At 38.9% G+C, this 25,431-nt stretch overlaps 1 protein-coding gene across 10 annotated transcripts in view; it reads right to left on the reverse strand.

Moving 5' to 3' along the window:
• Positions 1-25,431, reverse strand: part of LOC138064432 (microtubule-associated serine/threonine-protein kinase 4-like) — a 300,511-nt gene that overhangs the window by 56,593 nt on the left and 218,487 nt on the right. For 5 of the 10 annotated variants that reach the window (XM_068926977.1, XM_068926984.1, XM_068926986.1 and 2 more), the window contains 4 exons: positions 17,746-17,834; positions 7,160-7,229; positions 3,885-3,905; positions 3,055-3,133 (listed from right to left, as the gene is read on the reverse strand). In XM_068926977.1, coding sequence (XP_068783078.1) covers positions 3,055-3,133; positions 3,885-3,905; positions 7,160-7,229; positions 17,746-17,834 — 259 coding nt within the window. The remainder of the gene's footprint in view (positions 1-3,054; positions 3,134-3,884; positions 3,906-7,159; positions 7,230-17,745; positions 17,835-25,431) is intronic. The other 5 variants (XM_068926979.1, XM_068926978.1, XM_068926985.1 and 2 more) reach the window with 1 other exon arrangement.

The raw sequence follows: 25,431 nt of genomic DNA on the forward strand, positions 1-25,431 counted from the left end.
TCTCATAACATTCAAGAAGAACAGCTGCTTCAAAAATTACTTAAGATTTAGTATATATTTAAAATACATCACCTCAATGCATCATGAGAAGGCAAATTGTTCAAACAATAGGAAAAATTCACAGCTGGTATCAGCTAATGCAGCCCCAAAGGCTTTCCTCACCGCCCTACCCTATTCCCCAATCCGAATAAACTTCCAAAATAAAACTACTGGCAATAACATGCAACTAAATATTCCCGTTTTATTGGTTGTATGGGTTTGCTCTCCTAAAGATACACAGATCTCTTCTACCACATCTCTTAATTGGCAAGATTAGATCCATCTTAGCTAGAACATGAAAAACTAAGATTTTCCTTTCAATTAAACGTTCTTTGCAGGAGCCTTTTCCATTTACTTTCAGCTCTGTTTTCAGAACTGGAATATGTGGTACTTGCACTGTTTCTAAACCCATAAACTTCCATTAACTTGATAAATCCTTCAATCCCGTCACTTCCAATTTCAAAAATAGTTATGAAAAAACAGGCTTAACAAGACATGGTGTGCTGCACTCATCTGAGCAAAATCATGATTACTGTAGACCTTTCTGTCCCTGCTTTGAGCTTCAACTGATCGTAAAGATCAAAGTTTTGTTACCTTACAATGTGTAAAAACTGTTCCTGGTCTAAAATTGATAAAACTCTGGATTAAGCGGATCGTATTTATCCTGTACTGAAAAGGAAGTGTGCTGTAGGTACATTTAGCCTACTGTTTGTAGTCTCTCATTATCTCTTTGAATTTGTAAAAATAGGGAGGAAGAAGCTCCGTAGTGGTAGCTGTTTCAGTTTCTGATGAAGTACATAAAAACAATTAGGCGAGCTACACTTCCAGTTTTCATTTTATGAATCAAGTATAAAGTCCAGTGGGTAAAAAACAAAAATGAAAAGCATCTCCTCCGAGTAGCAAAAAAAGTAATGACCACATGTCTTAAAATTCAGAGGTTGTAGCAGTGCTTTCACAACATAGCATCAACAGAAGAGGACAAGTTAAAGATAAGCAAACAGCCAAACACAAGACAAGACAGAAATACTGGGCATCAATTTTATAGTCCTGGTTTCTTCAACAAAATTCAAACTTATTTATTAAAAAAAAAAAATCCAACACCATCAACAAGAAACCCAGATTTCTTTCCACAATTCAGAAACTGTTTGTTCAATGCTAAGGAATACATCTATTTTAACATCTAGGCCACAAGGATGTGGCCTAGTCAGGAAACGTGAGGACTCAACAAGCAATCCATTACAGAGGTTAAGATTTCTAAGTCCATATATGACAGCACTTTTTCATAAGAAGTATGGAAACAACATAAAATCGTTCCATGGTCCAGCACGCATACAATAGTTGGTAAACCAAAGCGGGAGCCAAGAAATAAGTAAATGAACTAGAATTACCATTTTAAAACTGCAGAGTCAAGGAAAAAGCCTATGCCTATAGCTTGGAAATTAAAATTGTGTTTTGATATGTTTCTGACACGTAGCTTTTCATTTCCTTTCTAGCCTAAGTCTGTTTCTTATAACAGCAATGGAGTTGCTATAGCAATTACTTATTATCTGACATAACCTCCTTTATGTCAACATATTTCAAGTGAAGAGCACAGCACATTTGATCTAGTTCCAATGAGAGATGTCCACACACGCACTACAAAAACTGGTGAGGGAATTAATGTGAAATCAGGCAATCTGCTTGGTAAAAGCAAGATCTATACAGGAAGGAAAGCAGAAGACAAAAATCAGTGTTGCTTAAGAACAGTTCTTCAGATACACGAAATAACCCAACTCAATTTGAAGTCAGCAGGACAAAGAATTGGCTAAATTTTCCAGAAACTTTTGCAGACAAAAAGAAGAGAGAGTTGATCATAATACAAAACGGTCAAGTTTTATCAGTGTACAGGATGTGGAACTCACCAGCTTCACAAGAATAAAAGAACACACTCAAGGGAGAAAAGGCTGACTTAAATTGTAAAAGAAGCATTTAAAAAAAGAAATCATACACAAGGTCTCCAAAAATCTTATGTACCTTGCATAAAACAGCACTTTTCCTAAAGATGCAAGCCTATAGGCACAGATCAAGGCTAAAGAGACAAAACTAACAGTTTTTGAGGAGTTACAGTTGGACCTACAATGACTCCCCTGCTCCAGGAGATGCAGTATGTGTCAAAATATCCACTATTTGCCATTTCTGAAGCAGGCTTTGTCCACAGCTGTATCTCCCCTGTTTTGCAGGTGTGACTATCAAGAGGGATTGCTTAGTTCCAGACTATAACGTGCCCCAATACTTCCTCTCCAGCAAAGGTGTGCGTGACGTGCAAAAGTACAGATTCACAGTTCTCTGGCTGCCTAGCTACTAAGTAAGCAGGATCTCACCCACTGCCATCATGCACTTCATAATGCAGGTGGTGCATGCACGGGTGGGGTGGGTGGCAGGTTAGCCCAAAATGACATCAGTTTTAAGACAAAATGATTGCTCTAATAGGCAAAAAACTAACAACACAGACTATTGTATTTATCCTATTATGTATCTTAAGGGATTCCTCTCTTCTAATTACAGCCATCCAAAAAACTAGTATCTCATCTAACATCGTGCCCTAACATCTCACATCAAGAGACTGCAAATGCCTAATTCATCCCATCTTAAGATATGAGTCTAAGGTAGGACAGATGAATTATGTTGTGGGGTGCTTTCTCTTCCCTTTTATTATTAAGGGAGCCTCACTTAGACTGGATGCTTAACTTCTAGATGGTAAAAACAAGGCAATATGACTCCCGTCATAGTGATCTACAGATCAAGAGAGGGCAGTTAAACACTACTTCCTTCCAGGAAGGAAGATCTCTAAGCAAAGCATACGTTGCCTCAAGTTTTTCTCCACTTCTAGAATGTAAGAGTTATGTTTTCAATGTGGATTCCAAGTCGATCAACAGTAACAAAACTTACATTATCTTCTCTTGCAAGAAGCAAGCTACATTTGAGAAGATAAAACTTGTAATAGAAATCTAACCGCACAAGAAAGCGGGTACTTACAGAAACAGTAGAGCTCGGTGTGTTTGTACCATAGCCAGAAGAAGGGAGGGAAGCCAAAGACCAGCGGCGACCATCAGTCCTGTTGTGAAACTGAAGTTAGTCAAATGCACACTGCAGTATCCTTACACAGAAACATCTGTGAAAGTGTTATTGTGTAAAACTGCATTCCAAAAGCATGACACAAACAGGATTTTTAATAGAGAGTAAACTTTCACAGGGGATCACAATAAACAAACATTAAGCAAGTATGACTTAGACTTAGGGATTTTTAGGGCATGTTTTGTTTTTCCTAGTTAAAAAATCCATGAGATGAAACAACCACAAAGTAAATGAACAGATCCACAGAACGTCTCTCTCACGAATGCGTGTTAAAAAAAATGGACGCAGGGAGTCTTCATAACTCTCTGGTCCTTCAGATGCAAATTAATGAGAAGCAAATTAAAAACTTGGGAACAAACACAATTCACGATGCTCTAAACCACAGAATAACCACTACAGTTGGCTTGAAATATGAGGATAATGCTTTTCTCTAGAGTGTGACATCAGTACAACATAATAGCAAACCAGCAAGCTAATGTCACGTAACTGGAATAGTTACGTTAGAACCTTAACTTGTTAAAAAGATGTATGCAGATCAGGAAAAACTATTTTTCTGCTAAAATCATGCCTTCTCAGGATAAAAAAAGAAAATCATAGCCCAACACAATTTCTATTTTTCATAACTTCAGGTGATCTACACACAGACAACATGGAATTTAAATATTCAAAGAGACAAATCAAAATAACAACTATGAGATTGGTATTTGGATTCCTGAGGAGGTAACATTTACCTGTCATTTCGGTGCCCATGACTGGAGTACAATTGTATGAAATATGTTAAAGAAAAAAAATGCAAAATAATGCATATATCAATAACAAAAACGGATTTGTTTTTACTAATAGGCAATATGATAGCGGGGGAGAAGAAATAGAGCATTCCAGCTTTGTTTTACAGTCGGTACAAAAATCAAATCTCAAATTTGATCTTGCTCGAGAAATATAATTACATAAAGGAGAATTAAAGTAGTGCCAAATCAGAAATTGTAAACTTTTTGATGCGACTTCCACACCCTTCAAGATAACAACAACAACAAAATTCATATTTCTCTTTATTCTAAGGCCTTACTTCCTATTCCCACCTATCCATGTTGCAACTCAAGTCTCTAGGATTTTGAAGAAATAAAGCCTGAGAGAAAGGAGGTCAAGAACCATATCTAAATTTTGTCAATGACATAATACAGTATAAAACTATTGTTGTTCCACATTAAGAAGAATACGCTAAATAAAATAAAGAGAGCATATGGTAGAGGGACTGCTGACTGTACCAAAGACTGAACTCTGGAAAAAACTCTGTCTCTCCTGTTTTTTTTGTTTTTGTTTTTGTTTTAATCCATTAACTCTCCTTCCTTGCTCTCCTTCCCCCAGGCGTGACTAAGCATCCTCCTGACGAATGAATAATTTCAAAAAGAGTTTTTTCTCCCTTTTGGCTCAGCTGCACAAGCTAAGTTTGTCCACAGATGACAGAAAAACAACCTGGAAGGTATTTAAACACGACTGAGGCCTGTATATTCTGCAGCTGTGAGACAGAAAATACTTCCTTACTAAATGATTTAGATTGAACAGGGTTCCTGCATCAACACAGCCATTCCCAGTGAGAAGGGCCAGGGGAGATGGGAAGGGGATATCACAGAACGCATCCGGGAAGCAGAGGATAGAAAATTTCTAACGTCTCCATAAGAACGTACAAAAGGATAGCAAGTGCAACGCACGGGCCACTAAACGCTGGACTCCTACATGTTGGCAGAAGAGGCCTAAGTGGCCGCTACCAGAAGCGCAGGCTACCTCCCCGCACTGTCGCGACAGTGCCAGGTTGGCAAAGCCGACCCTCGTGCTACGGCAGAGGAAGCTGGGGAACGACGGCCGGCAGCGCGGCGGAGGGTCAGGCACCTGCCTGATGCAGCACTGCAACTCCCTTCTGCTGCTGCCTGGCTTGGGCTGCATCGGATGTGAAATGGCTACCCGGGAAGCAGTCCTTTCCCACGGGACACCTCCAAACCATTGCTTCTGTCTGTCCCTCCTCCCTTCCTCATACTTTCCCAGGTTTCTGATGTCCCCACTGACTGGGATGGGTGGATGAAAGAGGACTATTCATACACCTTATATCATCTCACCTCTGCTCCTTCCACACACCGTATCATATACGCATACACCCACACATGCTGTCCTTCCCTTCCTTGGTGCCTTCATTGAACGTTACAAAATAGAAAAGGAATAAACTCATAAGTTTGAAAGCAGCTGCTAAAAACACACAGGCCGCCCTTTTACTACGAAAGCGTGTCCCATTACAGGTTATGTGAAGATAACCACGACACATATACTAAAATGGTAAGACAATTTTATATTAACACTGTTTTAAACTCAGTGCTATCAAATATTTTTGCTGTAAACAAAAACCAAAAAGTTTCCATAGGAAATTAGTTTAAAGAAGTTTCTTGAATCTCGCACAAGCGGTGAAATATTTTGAAGTCACAGAAACTTCTTGTGCCCGCATTCTTTTAAAAGAAAGATTTTATTTAAAACTATTTAAAATTTTTCATTTTGAACTTAACAACATTGCAATGCCCTTAGAAAACTCTAAAAATGGTCAAAGTCAAAATGAAACACTGATAAGTAAATTCATTTTTGCCTCTTGAATTTTAAGGTTCACAGAAGAATAACGATTTCAACTTTCTGTTTACTTGTGGGACAGGAAAACTACTTCCTGCCTGTTGTTTTTCTAAATAATGTTCACAGTCCTTCACATCTGCTTTTTCCATTATAAACTATTTCAGGACTTAATGAATCTTTCTAAAAATATGTTCACAAAGATACATAATCTAAAAAGATGCATCTTTCCTTTTGCATAGATATTATCAAGGCAAAGCAGAGTCATAAGAAATACTCATTTTTTTTAAGCTGTAGATTTAAAAAAGTGACATCATATGCTATCAGAAAGATTGACACGACCTAATACTATAGATGAATTTGATTCAGATAAGAATAAAAGGAATACGGGAGTAAAGCTTTCTCTCCTTTGCAGCTTTTAAAAACAGTAAAGCCATTTCCTTGCATCTACTTGTAAGGATTTGTATGTACAACTTAATAAACTCATGAAATAAAAGGAATAAAGCTATACTAGTGAGTGCTGTCTAGCTGAGAATGCAACAGCTACATACCTGGCATTGGGCAATAGACAAAAAAAATGTCACAGCATTCCGATTTCAATTTCTGTGTATAGACTCTTGAGTCAACATACAAAATCTACCTACCCTCCCGGGCTTAGAGTTAATGAACATATGATTTGAGGTAGGCTGACAAAGCGTTAAGTGATAGAGAACCACACTGGCACGAATAGGCAGTCTCCCACGACATACTATCAGCTTGGGTTATGGTTCCTTTCATAATAATAATAATTCACTTCATATCTCACTTCAGATTCACTTTCCATCTTCAAAAAATTCTACCAATATTAATTAATCCGCACAATTATTCTACAACAGAGATGACTGACTCAATTGTAGAGATAGTGAAGCAGGTCAAGGTCAGATGTTAAATATATGGTGACAACAGAGCTGCTGCCAGTAAAACCAGGACAGAACTCGGGAATTCCTGCTCCATCTGTTCTGCGATGGGGCTCTGACAGACTGCACCTCCTAAACTCTCAGGGAAAAGGGGTGTGTGTGTGTGTGTGGGGGGGGGGGGCACGCACTGTACGTGGCTTAAAAATTCTCCAAATTTCAACAGATGAGAAGATAACGTCTCCACTTTTACACAGTCTGAATCCAATCCAATGCAATTAAATATCCATTAACAAAAAAATCTTTTTTAAATTTAGAATAATATGATTGCATTGTACCCATCATCTAGCATAATTTTGTTGCAACACAGGTTTTAAGAGCGTTTAGATAACAGAGCTAGAGTTCGTCATTCTCAGTGATTGACTGGACGGATATAGCTATGTATTGGCAGGTCCAACAACATTTCCTCCATGCAAAATGCACGCTACTTATTACAAATAAATTCTTACCTTCGTGCAAAAGAAAAGTGGGCTGAGGCACTGGGAGAGAAGTTTCTAGGGCTATCTTGAGGACTGTTTCCTGTTTTGGGGGGGAAGGGGATGACACAAGTATGTTAGAAAAAAAGAAAATACCATTCAGACACGCTCATCCTAGCATTTCCAGGTAGCTTAGAAACCAGTCTCCTCTTAAGGACTCTGAGAAAACCAAAACTCTGAAGTAGAATCTTATTTCAAACCATTTCTCATTTATATTTGATTTTAGTGATTGGATTCTCTAATTCAGTCTATAATTCCGTTTTCAGTGTAATTAAAGTTCACAAAAACAGTACTTTAGCTTGAAAGAAATATATTTTGAATGTTGAAAACACGGGGTTTTTTTTTAATCACACGAGTATTTGGCAGTTAAAAAAATCCAGAACCTGATTAGCATGATTTAGGCCTTACATGAAGGGTCTGTAACATTTTGCTCAAGAGCTATAGTGTGAATTTTTCCTTTGTTTATTATCATTATTAGCTCTGAACTCCAAATAAGCAGGCAAAACACACAGAATGAAAAATTTCCCCGTTTTTCGTTAGACCACGGCATGGAAAGGGCCCTCCCCCCCTCAAAGTGGTAAGAAGTGACAGCACGCTGTGAACGGCCCTAACTTCAGGGTTTGTTACTTCTTTGTATTAAAGCATTCGTCCTCTTGCCGGCCAATGACAGTGGGGAAAGAGGGCAGCTGGTGAGAGGTTCTCCAGCCACCTCTGCTGCTCAGCAGGTGTAATTAGAGGAACTACAGTATCTAGAGAAGAAATAAAGGTGACACCTGTATAAAAAACAAAAGCTAAAAGCATTTGTTTCAAAGCAGCATAGGCTATTGCACATGTTTAAAAACCAATCTTTCCTTAAATAAGGAACAGACTGCAATAACAACAAATTAAAGAAAAAAAAGAATGTATTTATTGCAAGGGGCTTTGGGGGGAAATAAACGACACTGCAAATACAATTAAGCAACAGATAGAGCTTCTATGTATACATTTAGAATGAATATTTAACTTTTAGGAGAAAATTACTATCTATTTGTGAAAAGAAAAGGCTAGTCCAATAGAGCCATTCCTTGAAGACTTCCTGTGGCCTTGATTTCTACTCAAATTTTTAAATCAACACTGTGTATATCATAGTGCTGTCCTTAACAGATCCCATTAATTTTACGAAAGAAAGCATAAGCATGAAGCCATTTAGATAGTAAACATAGAAGAAGTGTGGGTTTTTCGCCAGAAGATTTTTTTTTTTTTTTTTAAATCACTGAAATCACATTTTTGCATCTGTTCATCCCAGGGCCCCAAGAGAGAAGGATTCCACTTCAGCTGGCCAATACTCCTGACTCTTTTTTGTCCATTTATCTATCACAGCTGAATTATGTTCTTTCAACTAACCCTCCTCTCCCCACCCCAAGAACCTACTTCTTCATTACTCTTCAGATACTTCTGAGGGCCTAGATAATTTCAAGGTGGCAAGGATTTGTGCTCCCTGAAGGGGATTGCGGGGGGGATCTAAAGCTGCACATGTGGCACAGATTTCAATCTTTATTTGGGAACCAACACAATTTATTCTTGTCCTGTCTGAACTGCAAACAGCAAATTACCGAGAGCAACAGTTTGTTTAATTTAACGGCTAACTGGATTTCTTTTGCTTCTACTAGATCTTATTTAATAAAGATAAGCTTAAAAAATTGTAACAGTGAGCAGATAAAACACAGGCACAAACTCTAGCTACTGCACTAGAAAGAATGAGCTGTAATTGGGAACATGCCATGGATTGAGAAAAGAGGAGAAAAAAGACAAAAAAGCTACCTTAAACACTGGCAGAAGAGCAGAGAATTAGTTTTAAAGAAAAATTCTGTGGAACATAAACATCTTTTGACAGGAACTAATTTGACAAATCAGCATGTGGGGGTTTGTCTAGAAATTCCTTTCTACTGATAGCTATTTAAAAGTTATATATGGATGTACTTATTCACTGCACTTCAACAGCATGCCTAATTGTCCATCAGTTACTTATTCAGAACATATGCTTAACCTTTACATGGAAGCAAAAACATAGTGAAAGAATACAATAATTTTATACCATTACAGTGGATTCAACAAGACACAGTGCTGCAAACTACCTCACTACAAGCAACAAAGATCACTTTACTACAGATAAAACATGTAGAAGCAAACTCTTACTCAGGAGGAGCATCAATTCCTGTTAAAGGGAAAAATCAGTTTTTAAGCACTGTTTTCAATAGAAAATAAACTTTTAAAGTAACAAATTGGTAAAGCTGTATAAGTGATAACTGATTTGTAAATCCTGCGAGTTTATCTAGATGTCTGAGCAACAACTCAGACAAGCGTGGAAACAGAGAATGAAAAATCCAAACTCCACATGACTGGAGAAGTAACTACTGCCATTACAGGTTTAAGGTGTGGTATTCCAGAAAAGCAAGACAGGTTAGAAGCAGAGTCCTATACGTGACCTTCATCCATCACAGCATTCATCCACCCATCTGCAAGTCAATACCTGAGAGACTTTCAAATGAAAACCAGTGCCAGTTAATTCTCTGTCCATATGTGCAGTGCTTGCTTATCACTCAAACCCTGCTGTTCTTAGGGATCTTCTAACCGTTGTATGTTTTAGCCCTTGGGCATCTCCAGGCTGCTGAGATTATTGCTGATGTTTCTGACCAGATAAAGTAAACCTGACTGGTGGTCAGGCATTAGGTATATAATTAACTCCATCATCCTCCGGAAGAAGTAACATAGGGAACAGGCCGTCAGCATACCAGAACAATACTCTACCTAGTAACAATACAAGGGGTGCCTCATGTTGCAAGCAGCTATTTTTGAGAAAAATTATACCTGGATTAATTAAATTGTGTGACTGTTTTGTAATTAGCTTCAGGAAGTCCTATGTCTTTGCCACAGAGGGAAAATGTATTAAAGTCTTTTAAAAATACTTATGTTACTTTCACTGTATACTATTAATGCATTTTTAATAGCTGTCTACTTACAAAATAGAATTTCTGATGCGAAAACTTTCTGATAGTACTGACGGAATAAGAATTAATGATAATTGCTATCTCAAACTCCTGATGGATCAAAGTCAGCTCCAGTTTGATCTCTTAGTGTCATTATTGGATGGTCTTTTTAAACGAATCACAGTACATCAACATCACAGCAGTACAATACATCCACAGGTCATACATTCCTCTGGGTTGGTTTATCTGGTGGTGAACCCATGATGTGAAGTGAACAGCACATATGAAACCTCCAACAGTTACAGGTCTGACTTTCATACCATAACAGACTGTGCAAGTTAGCAGAACGCACAGCTGGGCATCAGGATCATTTCAAGTACTTCTGTAGGTGCTTTCCACTGAGACCTGCTCAGAGGTGAGGAGATCAAGCTATTTCTAAAGCCGGATTAATTATGCTTCACAGCAGCTAAAGCAAGGAACATTTGCAAGCTCTTTTAATCTGTTCGCCAGGCTTTCTCTACCCAGACTTTTTGCTAAATAGCTTTGCTATGGTTAGCAGCTGGCTTGCTTCAAGGAGATCCCTAACTCTCATCCTTGAGGTCACTGAAATCTCCTGGCATGCTCAGTAGCACTTGCTTCTAGGAGATACTAATATTAGCTAGACATGAAAGGGTAGAAGAACTTCAACAGAATTCTACATCGATGTCTACGTTATTCTCATTTATCTGAGCTGGAATTAAAATTCCAACCTATGTCCAAAGGAAATCCGAGATTTCCACTGATAAGACACAGCACAATTACCAAAGTCCAACAAACTAGCACACAGTAGGGACAACAAAAAGGACACCACACAAACTACATACATAAAAACACGGAGAACGGGCATCCCAGGAACAGTGGCATCTTTGTATGTTCTGATCACTACTTACAGAAATAAAATACTGGCAGTGTTATGTTTTGATATCATATTATTTAAAAGTCAGCTGAATCTGGATGCAACTTACCAGAGTATTCTTCCCTCTCTAAATTATTCCTTAAATAACAACACATCCTCTGAAACTGGTAGAATGGTTTTACTCAATCTCACTCTTGGACAGAGCGAAAAGTCAGATTTCAGAAAAACAATTTTTATTATTCTACGTGCAACAGCAGTCAGAATAACTGAAATACTGTATTATCTTCTTTTCTGTAAACATCAGTTATCGTTTAAAAACAGATTCAGAGCCCCATCTTCTTATCTTTGACTTTTAGCACTCCTATATTTCACCCTGTGAAATGCACTATTCGTGACTGTTCCTCTACCATGGGCATGAAGAGAGCAGCTTTATTATGGAACAATTTTTAGGGCTAGTGGAAAAGCCTACCCTCAAAGTAAAAATCAGTAACATCTTTAGAAAGAGGATTACAGAGTCGGGGTAAGACCTCCTTGGCCATGAAATCTTGCTTTAGGCAAACACATCATGTAATCCCATTCATCAATTTACCGAATCCAAGAGACTAGAACAGGAGCAGGTTGTTCACCACTGCCACACTTACTGGAAGATCCTTCAGGAACCCTCACATGGCCAGCATGTATTTGTCTCTTCACTCCTTGCAGAAAATACCTCTGATTTTTTCAGATGACAGCACAAGCTTTTCAGTCTTCCTTTTGTTAGGCCAAACAAACCTCAGTCTTTTGCTCTTACATGAAAAGCTCTCACGTTCTATTATATTAGCCTTTCCCCTCATGTGATCCCATGCGGGCACGTACAACCAAATTGGTATGCAGTATCTCAGATGAAATCTAACTGGGACATTATTCAGTGGCATGAAATCTTCTGACTCAACTGAAAATGGCTTTGCTCACGAATCTTCAGAGAGGATTCGATTTTCACAGCTATACTACATCAGGCCTTGAAAACATCATTTGATCCAAAAACGCACGCACTCACCCTAAATTCCTTCCAATTGATGAGTCCAGAGCTGACAGCAGACATTTTTGTTACTGGCCCAACAAGTACAAAATTTTGCATGTCATTATGCAAAATGCTTTCAAACTTTTTAAATACAATCTTCAAGATCATTCAGTCACCTCAACACAGTTTCCCAATGCTGCTCCATGCTGGATGCCTTCCAAATTACATCAGCTACAGTAATTTGCTGTGAGTGTTACTTACGAAAAGACTGAACAGGTTTGGACACAAAAGCAAAACCTGATGACCCTACTGATGATCTCACCTCTTACTTTGTATTTTTCTTTTTAGCATCAACTTCTGTCCTCTCCCCTTTAACCTATTTATTACTTATCTTGCAATTCTTGTCCCAGTGCCTGTCTCAGTAACACCATATGGTACATACAAAACATTTTACTAAGGTGCACACAAATAATATTTACGGCATTTTTCCTAACAGATAGATCTTTTTCCTATAGCAGCTACAGCTAAGCAGCACCACATGTGACTATTAATTATTAAGGTCACTATCATCCACAGTAACAAGCTCCAGTGACTGCAGAGGTGGGGAAACCTGAGTGTCCTGACTTGCTGAGATTACAATCATTCACTTTGCAGGCTGGGTGGTGCACAAGACCTGCCTACAACACAGCAGGTGTTCAGCTGGAGAAGCCCATTATTGGCCACAGCACCAGATGCTGTCCAAGCTGATGCTGCAGCCCTTCACCTCCCACAACTCTGAACGTATCCACAGCTCTGCAAAAATTAAAAGAATCTTTCAGTAGGCTTAACAGCTGCCAGCCGAGATATTGAAGGCTAAGGATGTTCAAACTAACTCAAGACAGCTGTTAAGAACAACAAAGGTTTGAAACCAAAGAAATGACACTGAAATATTTGAAAGAAAGAAATGAAATATTTGTTCTCTATCTTCATATGAAAGACAAAGATTTTAAAAGCCGAGATTGTTCTTGAAGTTTTTAATGACCTTTACAGGTATGCATAAGGCACAGTGCGAGACACTGGCTGCAAACTAAAAGCTGGCCTTCCACTAACATGAATTATCTGTGTATCTAGTTTCAGGTCCTGCACAGATTAAAAGGGCATTACTAAATTTAATGCATTAGTACGAAATGTATCTGACGGAGAAACATTTGTTGTATATGTTATCTTTTGCCTCTCCCTTTTTCAACCCTCAGGCTTAGGCCTCAAACTTCTTTGCACTCTCTCAAGCTTTGTACTACTTACTAATCTGATAACTTTTTATTATAGCCCATAATAAGCCTTCACTGTCTTCTGTTGCTTACAAATGAATCTGTCTCTCCTTTCACTCCTGCTGCTCATGCATTGCTTGCACTCTGAACAATGTATTTGCTTCATCAGCATGGTGCTACCTCACTTGTTCTCTCCCCATCCTACCACAGGAACGTGAGAACGACTAAGACAGGCTATTAATTACAAAAACTTCTTATACCTATCTTAAAAATTCAGTGTTTGTCCAATTCAGCTAGCATTTCTAAAGATTAAAGCCAATTCCTTTGTGGGAGCAAGCTTGCACTATGCTCAGAGTAAATAAAAATGGGAGAGAGAAGATCCTGGGGTGGGGGGGCAAGCACAAACTTGGACCAAATCAAAAGTAGTCAATACAAAGGAACTCTGTAGCACCAACAAGCATTATTTGGGAGCTGCTGAAAAAAGAAGCAACTCCTCAGTAACAAAGCTCACTGTGATCCCTATGTGCCTTTTTCATACGGGGCAATCAGCACCATCCTAAGTTTGGGCCACTGGTCCTCCTCAAACGTTTCCCCTCTACTTGAACTAGAGGTCACACTGTGCCTTCAAGTCAGTCTCAATCTGTGAGAAAAACAGGACTACAAGGAAGAGCGTGGGTGTTAAATGCACACCTGGAACACGCACCTCGAAGAACTCTGATTGGGCTCAAGCAAGCTCCTCTTCTGCAGTTGAGCAATATTGCTCACATCCAATTCTAGTTTTGGACAATTCCAGTCACAACCCACATTGTTATGATAACCTAGGAATAAGCTGATTAGTTCTTCAGCAGGTCTGAAGTAATGGCACATTATTTCTGAAGATGCAACCAGACTTCTAAATGATTACTAGACATCAAAGATGAAAACATTCTTGAGTAAAGCCACGGAGATTGTCATGAGTGCTGATGCAGTGTGCTGTGATTAACAGAGCTCTACCTTGTTAGATTCATAACATGCCTTCACGCACCTTGCTTCCGTTGACACAGAGGATGTGTGCAGCATTTCCTTTGCCTTTGGAGATGCGAGGTCTTAGGGAAAAAAAGCAGGCAGCTTAAACTTGGGGTCCAAATGAAACTCGGCTCAGGGATGGGACATAAGCAAAGATGATGCAGTAAGTGCCTGGATCTTGCCTTTTCTCCTAACAAGGGCAATACAGTGATGTAAAAGGGAATAGGCTGTCAATGGATCAAAGAGTGTCCTCACAATGGATGAAAAAACTGAGTTCGGATACCTCTGAGGCACTAAATTCTAAACTAATGGAAACAATTTTGTTAGACTACGCAAGAAAGGCACAGGAAAACACTGAAGAGCTCCCAAGATGATGATTAATAGAATTGACCCCAGGTGAATTTTAGAGAGTCTCACAGACTACCTTGGTTCCTTTCAATTAAAACAGTCTAAAATAAAGGGGTAAGGAACTGCAGCCGAGGCCAAGATGGGACATGCATCAAGCCAAGAACCTAGTTAACCTAGTGAAATGAGTGCATCTAATGGAACCTTCTGTATTTTCAGCAAGGGGAATGGCAGGCTCTCTCCAGTGATAGCTGCACCAGCCTGGGAAGGTTTCTGGCACAAAACTGAGCTCTGACAATACAAGTACAAAAATCTGTTCTAGAGCAGGATCTCTCCAACATCCCCTGTACTCTGCATAATATCGCTATGATAAATTTCCCAAATATGTACGCAATTATCACACTTCGGCTGAGGATAGCTTACTGAATAAAACTGTTTCCAGTGAACGTCAGCACTGATCTTTTGCTGCATATTTAGCTTGCCCATCTTCCTCTAGGATTGGAAACTATTTTGTTTCTTTTTCCCTTCTCTGTTTCTGTTGTTTCCTCCTCTAACTGCAACCATTAATAAGAAAGATGTGAAGATGTTAAAGAGGGAAATCCTTAGTTCCTCTGAGAGTTGGAGTATACTGTCCGTGGTCCTGCTAGAAGGACTGAAAAAATGAGGGACTCTAAGGGGAAAATAGCCAAGTCAATGTGTGTTTTTGTTTATAGCAAAGAAGATTTAGAGACTGATTGGTATGCGGTGCAAAAAAAATAGCGTTCTGATGTAGGGAACTTTTTCACTAGAATCTTCCTGTCTTCCAACTACTTTGCAGAAGCAGTTAAAAGCAAAAACAAAACAACAACAACAAAAAAACCTTAAAATGATCTGGCTGGACAGCACATAAACCAGGTTCTCTTGGTGGAGTCAAGGAAGCCTCTCTGACTTGAGAGTAATCCCTCCCAGCCAAGGAACACCAGGAGGAATAAATCCAGCAGGCTCAACTGAACATGCTGTCCCTTAGCCAGGTCTCTCTCTGCTGCACTTAACTGCAAGGAAGAGCAGGAAGCAGAGCTGTCTGCCAGTGTAGGTAAGACCTGGTGGCTCTGGCAGCACAAGATGGCGCCTTGGCTAAAAATCCACACCCTCTCGTAAGACCTAGGCTACCAGGGATTTACGCACGTTAAACCCTCAGCACTCTCAGCTCCCGCTGTAGTCGTAGAAGTTGTAGAAGATGAAAATTTGCACTAATGTAGCTTCTCCGTGCTTTTAACCAAAAAATCTGCATCGTTATTTGCTTTTGTTAGGACCACATTCGCACTGCCTAAATTTCAGGAATTTATCTTGGCTAGCAAGTCAAGTCTAGGCAGTATCTAATCAATCACTAGAGAAAGAAGAAACCCTTTCAAGAGTGCTTGTCAGCATGCTCTAACTTCAAACTGCGCCTTTGGGAGCCTAGTCTAGGCACACTAGCCAGCTAAGTTAGGAGTCAATGGCTGTGGGAGTGTTTACCGTAAATAACTACATGTAGAGGTAAACTAGTAACAAAGATGTATACATGCAAATCCTCAGCACCAGGACTTCCCAGCACTGCTGGAGCATTTGGCATGCGTATCTTGGGAGAACATATCAGAGAATCTAGTGTATCCTGGGTAACCACAGAAGTTGCCAAGCTTGCACAGTAAGTTTTTGAATACACAGCACGTACTGCTCAGTTTAAGGAAAAGAATAGCTACACTTGACCTATCTTAATCCTTATACTATCCTTTTTCCACATTGCAGCTTGTCAACAGCTTTATGACATCAGCATTATTATTCCCCTTTTACGGTTTGAGATGAAGCAACTCGCTGAAGGCATCATTCCTGCCAAACAGGAATTCTTTGGCCTTTCTAAAGTTCAAAAATTTGTATTCAGACCCACAGGTCATGTGTTGCTCACTCAAGACTTTTGAAGTCTGCTGTGGAGAGCTGATCTAAGCCACCAGTTTCCAAACTCTGGCACAGTCAGAGTCATGGACACGCTAACTTGCACAGCAGGAGCTGCTACCGCTCTCATCGTGGCAGCACAGGACAACCAAAGTCTCCTGCTATGGCCATGACAGATCATCTCTGGTGATTTGCGGGGTGGGAGGAATCCCCTCCTTCCTTCAAACATTCCAACATTTCGTTTTTAAGTTTTACATAATCTCTACCACAGATGTTTTCCTTTTTTTTTTCCCCCCTTAAAATAAATTAATAATAAAAAAAATGCTGCCTTCAACTCCTCACTACTCTTTGTGATCTCTTCCAAGTTCCTGGCTCTGCGCTAACCTGCTGCTCACAGAGAACCACCACCTTTCTCTTATAATATTGCTTCCATGAGAAAACTGCAGATGCAGCGGAAATTCCACACCTTTTCTTTCACCATCTATCTGAGAGCAGTTCTGCAGTGTATTCAGTGTCATTGCCTACACACGTATTGATGTAGGGCTTTAATTTTGGCATGTAATTACAGCCAACGCCCAGAAAACTAAGAGAAAAATGTTGGATGAAGTATGTTTTGATATACTAAAAATGTTCCTTTTCAAAATGAACATCAACAATTGTATCCAGAAAATCTCTTTTTTCTGGATGTCCATTCAATTTCAAAATGCTTTATAAATTAAACAAAATGATCACCAATTTATTGTTGTGGAAATCAAAGCACAGAAGTTTCCAGCAACTTGCCTAACATCAAACATCCTAGGGAGCAACAGCACTAGGAATGGAATGCAATGCTCTATTCACTGGCCCTACTACCCTTACCATGCTACCACAAACTATTCTATATACTTTTCAAATTTTGCTGGGCCCAGGGAAGAAAGCGGGGGGAGGAAATCAGAATTTGTCAGAACACAAGGAGGAAAAATAGCTGTGATCTGCTAGATATTTCTAGACTGCTTCTCACTAGAATCTAGGGTTTACGGGTTTAAATTGGCCAGAGATTTGGATTTTACACAGCAGTGATATGCATGTTTTTGCTATTACAAACAATGGAAACACAAGCAGTGCAGTAGAGAATTTGGCTATTTTCTTCTCCTCATATAGAGATTAACAAAAATTTAATAATATTGGCTGTAGGATAGATCAAAATGAATCACCTGCATGAGCTGAGAGAGGCGAGTGAGGTCGAGGCAGAGCTGGAGACTGGCCATTGCCCATCAAACTCTTCCTGTTGCTTGTTCTACAACTGTGGGCAAAAAGATAAGGAAAAAAAAAAAGACATTAGCATCAGAAATACAGCATGTACTGCATACAGACATTTTGACTTGTGGCCACTTTGTTCCTTCACTTCCCAATCTCCTTTTAAAGAGTGAGGCTACTGTTTTAGGAGTGGCATGTGCCCAGGAAGCCTAGGATCACAGTGGATAATGGCAAAGACAGAAGTTTCCACAGCAAACACACAACAGATAATTTTCAGGTTTGCACATTTACTGCTCTGTGCAAAGATCAGCATACTTCTGCAGAGTCATTTACAAAACGTTCTTCTTTGTCCACAGCTTGTTTCTCTGCCATACGCTTCCTTCTTATAACGTATAAAAATATACAAGCATAATCTGAAAAAGTCTCAGTTTAGAATCACCATTCAATGATTAAACCTGTTTGTGTTACATGAACTGTAGCTCCAAGTGGCATGCCATGAAAAGCAATGATTTATCAACCTGAAAATGACACAATAATTATAAATCTAATTATTGAGATAAGTTTCACATCTGTGCCTTTCTCAATGGAACAGATGATGCCTAAGAAGATGAATGAATTTTTTTTTTTTTTACTTATATATTTGTCACTGCAAAGCCACTAATTTTCCATATCACAAGACCATTAGGCAGCATAAATAGCAATTTATTATTTAAAAAGTGACATTTTTCTTAAATATACCTTAGCATTTTTAAGTATTTGCTGGCAGAGGTGCTTTTCTTTTCTCTTTCAATTATAACCAATATTCTCACAAACACAACCCCCGCAACTTTGCAAACATTCGTGCACAAGTTAAATAGTATCTTGAAGTCAAAGAGATTGTAATTGTGCATAAACTTCGGTGCATACGTAAAGGATTGCAATCAGAAATTGTCTGCAAAGCTTTAGAATAAAACTCAAAACCACTAACAGGGAAAAATATTCACATCAAAAAAATTCCCATTGATACAGTAAATTCCAATAGAAGCCAATTTGGATCATAGTTGAATGTCTCTCTGAGGATCAACTTTGTAACATTACAATCCCTATGTAATAGCCAGAAAGCAAGACTGATCAGTTTTGATATTGTACTAGTTGAATAAAACGCAAAAGGGTGGATGGAGACTAACAGCAACAACAGATTAAATAAAACAGATTCTAAAGTACATTGAAGTATTACTGAAAATAAGGAATCGGGGAGGAGGAGAGCAGTGAAAGACAGTATCTTTGCACTATTAAAGCAGTATAAAATATATTTGCAATTATATTGCAAAAAAGGTCTGAGACCAGAGTCGTCCTGAAAAATCTGCTGCCAAGCAGCAAGAGCGCCGTTCTCAACTGTTTACTGAGTTAACGCAAGGTTCATTTGCATGAATTATATAATGATCTGCTGTATCGCTTACTATTATAGTCAATTAAACTGAGTTAACTTGTAAGTATACAAGTATCATTACTACAAACCTATGTAACAAAAGAAAGCAAGATACAATCAAAAGATTCACATTTAAAACACAGGGGAAGGAAAAGCCAAACAAAACTTATTTAAGTGAGGGGATTCAATGCTATTTGTAAGCTAAAATGGGAAAATTTTGTAAATGTGAAATACACACACACACACACCCCTCTATAAAATTTATGTTTTTAGGAATCTGTTTAGGTCAAACTGGGCTTAGTAGAAGTATTTTTAATGTACTCAGCATTTAATCTACTTTTTAAATGACGTTAAGTTGAACAAATATTCCATATTTCGTAAGACTGAAACTTCAAAATGATATTGTTTCATCCCATCTCCAGTTTTTATGCAGCTGGGGAGCCATATTGAATTCTTCTTTTATGTTTTAGGCATGGTCCAAATTATTCCTTTTGGCTTCATGCAATGTCATGCATTCTCGGAAACTTTTCTCATATCACGCTGTAACAAGCCTCAGTTTATCTGATAAAATTTGAGTAGCTGTTCATGTGCTGTTCTCCAATCCAAAACTGAATCCAATAGACTTTCTCGTTATTCGTTAAATTTTCGCTAAAGGACCTGGCAGATTGCATCTTCCCATGTCGGCTTGATAACCTCACTATATCTTCTGCGCTGCAGCCTGGTGTTACGCCACCCCATTGTGTAGCATTAAGCAGCTTTGCATGGACAAAACTAAGAATCTAAAGGATCTTCTTCCCATTTCCGGTGACAAGGATAGCATACATTTTAAGAATCGAATCCATGAACTGTTCCCAGCAACAGAAGTGTCAGAGATAGTGGATGATTCTCCTTTTCTAACCAAACATACATTTCTTTTCTTTCATCAAATTCTAGACCCAGTGGACACTGCATTCGTTCCGTTACAAAGACAATTCCAGATACATGTCTCTCAATATCAATTACTCTTAAATTCAGAAACTGATAGCTTTACCAGTCTTGCCAGAATTTCCTATATAAATGATTGCCTTGTATTCACCTTTGCATTAAAATTCAAACTTCATATTCTTCGGATGAAATTAGTGCAATACCTTTCACACATCGTTATCAAACGTTTCTAATTCAAATCATCTTGGTTTTTGTACTTTTAAAAATAATTTCTTAGGACTAAGACGGCATTATCATGTGTATCAGTGCCTTAGATAATGGGAGGGGGCAATCAGGTTCCCCCCCCCCCCCCAATCGTCATTTCAAAAAAATCTTTGCTATTTTCTCAGATATGGCTGCAGCTGTATAAATAAGATCAAAAATATAAAGTATCCTCTAATTGTCCTACTAGTAAGGTAAGATGCAAATTACCGCATGAAAGGGTAAATTCATCCTACAGCTCTTGCAGTAATTTTGGTTTTTTTAACTCTATTTCATGAAAGGCCTGAAATGATATTAACTATCCTGCAACACCTATGAAACACACCTCCTTTCCCAGATTAATGCTATTATAGAAGAGACTCTTTACGGGTGAAAAAAAATCTTCAGTGAATCTTGAAAGATGATCTAAGCTGCCAGAACAGCACAGATGGGAAGCAAAAGGAGGTAGCAAAGGGTCGCTAACTAAACTGTATTTAGTCTTGAAACATCCATCTTCAGAACACAACAAAATCTCAAAAGTTAAAGTCCTTCTGCAGACAAAATCATTTATCCCACATCTCTGTAGACATCAGCACCTTCTCCCTTCTGCTGCTTTCATAGAACAACTATTGTTCTCCCATCCAAATCTGACACGATAAACCACTGGATAAGAGGCAGCCCTGAAAGAAAGCTTCTTTGTCTGCAGCGAAGTTAGAGCAGCGCAGGAGCAATCTGCAGACTTTGTCACATTGGGAAACATAAGCCTCGGTAAATCACGGAGAACTACACCTTCAAAACGCAGTTCCCTAAGCCTTGGATTTCAGGTCCTGATCCAGTCGCACGTCAGAGAAAAGAGATCAGCAAGCCAGGCAGATGTGACCCACGGTTTAGAGCAGTGAAAAAAGGAAAAAGAAACAATCTTTTTCCAAGACGATGACTAGAGTGGGAAAGGCCAAAATAATGTAAACTATTTCTCAGTCATATTCAATGATACTTATTAAACTTAACAAAACTTTAACAGATTATGAACTTTAATTTTTTTGCCCTTTGTCCTCTTTTCCTTCCCAGGAAAATGCTCTCTGGACTTTGGTCTGTGGCCTGTAACTTACAAGTGGCATTCCTGAAGCTCTACCTATCTGAAAGTATTGATGTAGTTCACATTACGTCATATTAGCAGGTTATCCAGATTACAATCACTAGTCCTGAGCCTACAATCCAGTTCACAATTTTCTATTTGGTTTGCAAATTCTTCACAGCCTGGCTCTGCCTCACCTCCTGCTCTCACCGTCCCCGCCGCTCCTGCCCACACACTCTGCTCCTCCCTCTCCCGCCTCTCTAGTTCCCTTCTCACGGCTTCTCACCGGTGGGGAATTCCTCGCTCGTCCCTGCCCCGGGACCAGGACCAACGTAATACCCTCTCACTCAGTCACTCCTCCTGGAAGCCTAACAGATGAGCAGCACTTCCCGTGAGACGTACTGCATGCTGTAACAGAGGAGGCTACATAAAAAGTGCTTTGTAGTGAACCATGCTAATCTCATAAAGCAAGGGTGAACTGCAGCTGCCAAAAGATGCAATTCAAGTCACGTGAAACTTAGTTACGCTTAAATAGCTACAATTCTTCCAATAATGGGCAAAAGCCATTTGGGCAGAAACACGATGGGAAATGCTACATTAACGCACAAGACAAAAATGCTAGTACGACCGTTAAGAAAGGGCTCCACAAGCTCTTGGAAATGCTAAACAGAATAGAAAGTTGCAGCAGAAGCCTAGCTTTTCTAGTCATATGCTCAGGACAGAGGGTAGTAATGAAAGTGTAATCAAGAAACAGCTATAATAGTGAGAGGTATGCACTAGCATGCAAGTTTCTTCCTCAAAAGAAGTGCTAACGCGTGAGCAAATTACTGGCAAAAAAGGTTAATTGCTTTAAAAAAAAAAAAAAGTGGAGAAAGAAGGATATATTGACAGAGGTTACCACTTGCCATTTCATAGGAAACCCAGCATCTCTTTTAATCATTCATAATCATTTCAATATCCTTAATTATCCTTAACACTTGCAATGAAGACGGATTTGGGCTGTAAGCTATTATGACAGTTCACCACCTTTCATGGGATGTGCTGAGCACAGCACTATTTTGCAACGTGGCTTCTTAATTTTATCAGCGTGATGTATTGACCTAGCTGAAGGTAAAGATTAAAAGGGGACCCATCCTATTTTAATAAAGACTGCAAACAAAATCTTTTATTTGCTAACATAAGTGTACAGAAACTAAGCCGCTGCAGTATCCAGAATGCAAAGCCTGTCCATGTAGACATAAGAGAGACTAACAGTGCAAGGTCAACACTACAGTAAAGGCTCTAGGGATAGAAAAGATAGTTACAATATCTGTAGTGTTAAAATTGCATAGCTGAAAGATACCTCAGGAGGAACATGCTGTCCATAGCAGGACATGAGATGTGGCCACTTTGTTTATACAGGAAAGTTTAATTTAAGTTATATTTCAGTTATATCTAAGTTGTTATGAAGCCACCTAACCTATGACTCCACAGTTATTTATTATCTTCATGAATAGTAACACTGAAGAGCCAACGGCATCGACTTAAAAAACAAAATTTTTAAACTATTTCAAATACTGTCTGTCAAAGCTAGGTATGGAGCAATCAACTTCTTAACACACAAAATGAGGAATTTACTGGGGGGGGGGGGGAAGGGTTGTGTCCCCCTCCCCCTTTTAAAACCTTTTGCATTAAAAAGCAGTTTGGTGAGTATTTCTAAGCTCTCCAGAACCCTTGCAACTTCTGTGGGACACTATCTTGCAGGTATATATGGGACATAAATTGCCAGGAGAGAATGTAAAAACCAGCTGCAATGAGAGATGATGCACGCTGCCTGTTAGTATGATGCTACAGTAGCATCCTTGTCAAAGAGGATCTTTTAAGGATATATTTGATGAAGCATCTCTTAATTTAAAAGGTCAGAGAAGCACGTGGCCTGAAGTTAATGGTAGCTTCATACTTCAATCACTTTCTGAAAGAAAGAAAATTAACCAAGACTGCTCCTCTGTGAATACCATGGAATTAAGGTTACCTAAGCAAAATCTACAAACTTCATTCAGTGCTGTTTGTTGTTGCGCTGTTCCACCCCAAAGCTAAGAGATGCTGTAGAGTAAGGAAGCAAACGTTCACAATTTCAAAAGGCATTTCCTAATGCAAAGACTAAAGTAGGTGAATTTGCAAGGTGCTATAATCATTCTGAGAAACATGCCAAATGTCCAAACGTGGATTAAATATACTTCTAAGAGGAACTCAGAATTTTCATTTTGTTCTTTTTAAGGGCTTTCAGCATTCCAAACTCATACCGATCACGGATGATGTAGCGTTATCTTCATTAGACTGCATGTCTGCAAAAATACTTTCCAAAATTGTGTGCACATGCATATATAAAATTATACATATACATATAGCAAAACATTGTATTTATTATAGATCTTGATCACTGTAAAGAATTATTCCAAATCAATCGTTAATGAGCTGAAGTAAACAGTCTTGGAATTCTACGGACTTCTGAACTACTATAATGCAAATATTCAGGTTGTTCCTTTCTATATTTGAAGGTTTGATCAATTTAAAGGAGGTCAACTTTCATGTTAGGAGAAGAGTGCTGTCAAAATATAACAAACACAACAACGACAACAAGTATGCAGCTGCTTGCAGGGTTTGCTTGGCAGCGTTTGCCCTGAACTTTGAAACACAATTGCAAGTGTTTCAGTTTTGGCTATTGCCCTGGTGAACTTGGATAGTAAGTGAAGGGTCCCCTCTAGGTACTGACACATTTGTGTTCAATCCCCTTTTCCCTGACCTTTTGGCTGCTTAGTAGCTGCCAGCATGTCACCAGAGCTCTGTCCTTCCTCAGCAATACGAGGTTGGGGGGGGGGGGGAAGGGGGGAGAGATCCTTTGCAAAAACATCTGCCAAGACATCTCTGCTGCTCAGAACTAAGACAGTCCTCTGTAATGCAATGCTTTAGAAAGCCTCTCAATTTCCACCTGTCCAGTGGGATGGAGATTTGTTAAACAAACAAAAAGAGCCTTTATTATGCCTCAGCAACTGTGACTGTTAAATCTATGTTCAATATATATTAAACTTCAGGGACTGCTCTCATTTTTGCTATACATAATTTTGGCCAAATTTTTATTCTCCTCATACAGCAGAAAACCGTTAGGATGTTACAAGAGATCGAGGTTTCTCCTAAATAACTAATATGGGATACTTCTATTCTGTTCTGGTCCTTCCTACTTCTAAAAATCTAGCTCAGGACTTAAGTATTACAGAGATAAATATTTAATTATGTAACATAAAACAGACTACTAAGCTAACTATCAACTCCACAGTTGCACAATATTCATAAAATAGCTGCACACAAGATAAAAGTCTGTAATGCATGCAAAGTGGGCAGACAGTGAAGAGCAGGTAAAAGAATACTCAGGATCATAAACCACTCCACTGCACAATTCTAGTTCATCATCCACAAAACGCAATTTTCGCAACTTTGTATCATACAACCTATTGAGAACACACTGATGGGATCATTTAAATCCTATTGCTTCTTGAATTTCTTTCTTAATCTTATTTGTGTTCTGGGAAGGAATATAAACCAAGTTATTAGGTGAACAGCACGTTGGCTATCATACTGAGATAGTCAGCTAACTTAATTCCACAACGCAATAATATTTCTTTCAAAATAAAAAGATAAATAATAGGATGTACTTTCAGCTACCAGAAGTAGTGGAAAAAATACACAGCGCTGGCCTAACTCATTCCTAAGTATGATTATAATTATACTACGTAATTCCGGAGATACAAAAAAGACACAAAATACATCACAAAAAAATAACTGGGAGCCATAGTACTGGGTTGAGTACTACCTTAAAAAAAAGTTTGATCTTCACAGGTGTGATGAATGGCAGAGTTCACAGTTCGGAGATGCTAGCAACATAAAGCAGTGCTTTGATTTGCATAGTTGATAACCCCGCAAACGTCATTTGCACAAGATAGGAAATACCCTATTTACTGG

This window comes from Struthio camelus, chromosome Z, assembly GCF_040807025.1.
Source record: "Struthio camelus isolate bStrCam1 chromosome Z, bStrCam1.hap1, whole genome shotgun sequence".
NCBI lineage: Eukaryota > Metazoa > Chordata > Aves > Struthioniformes > Struthionidae > Struthio > Struthio camelus.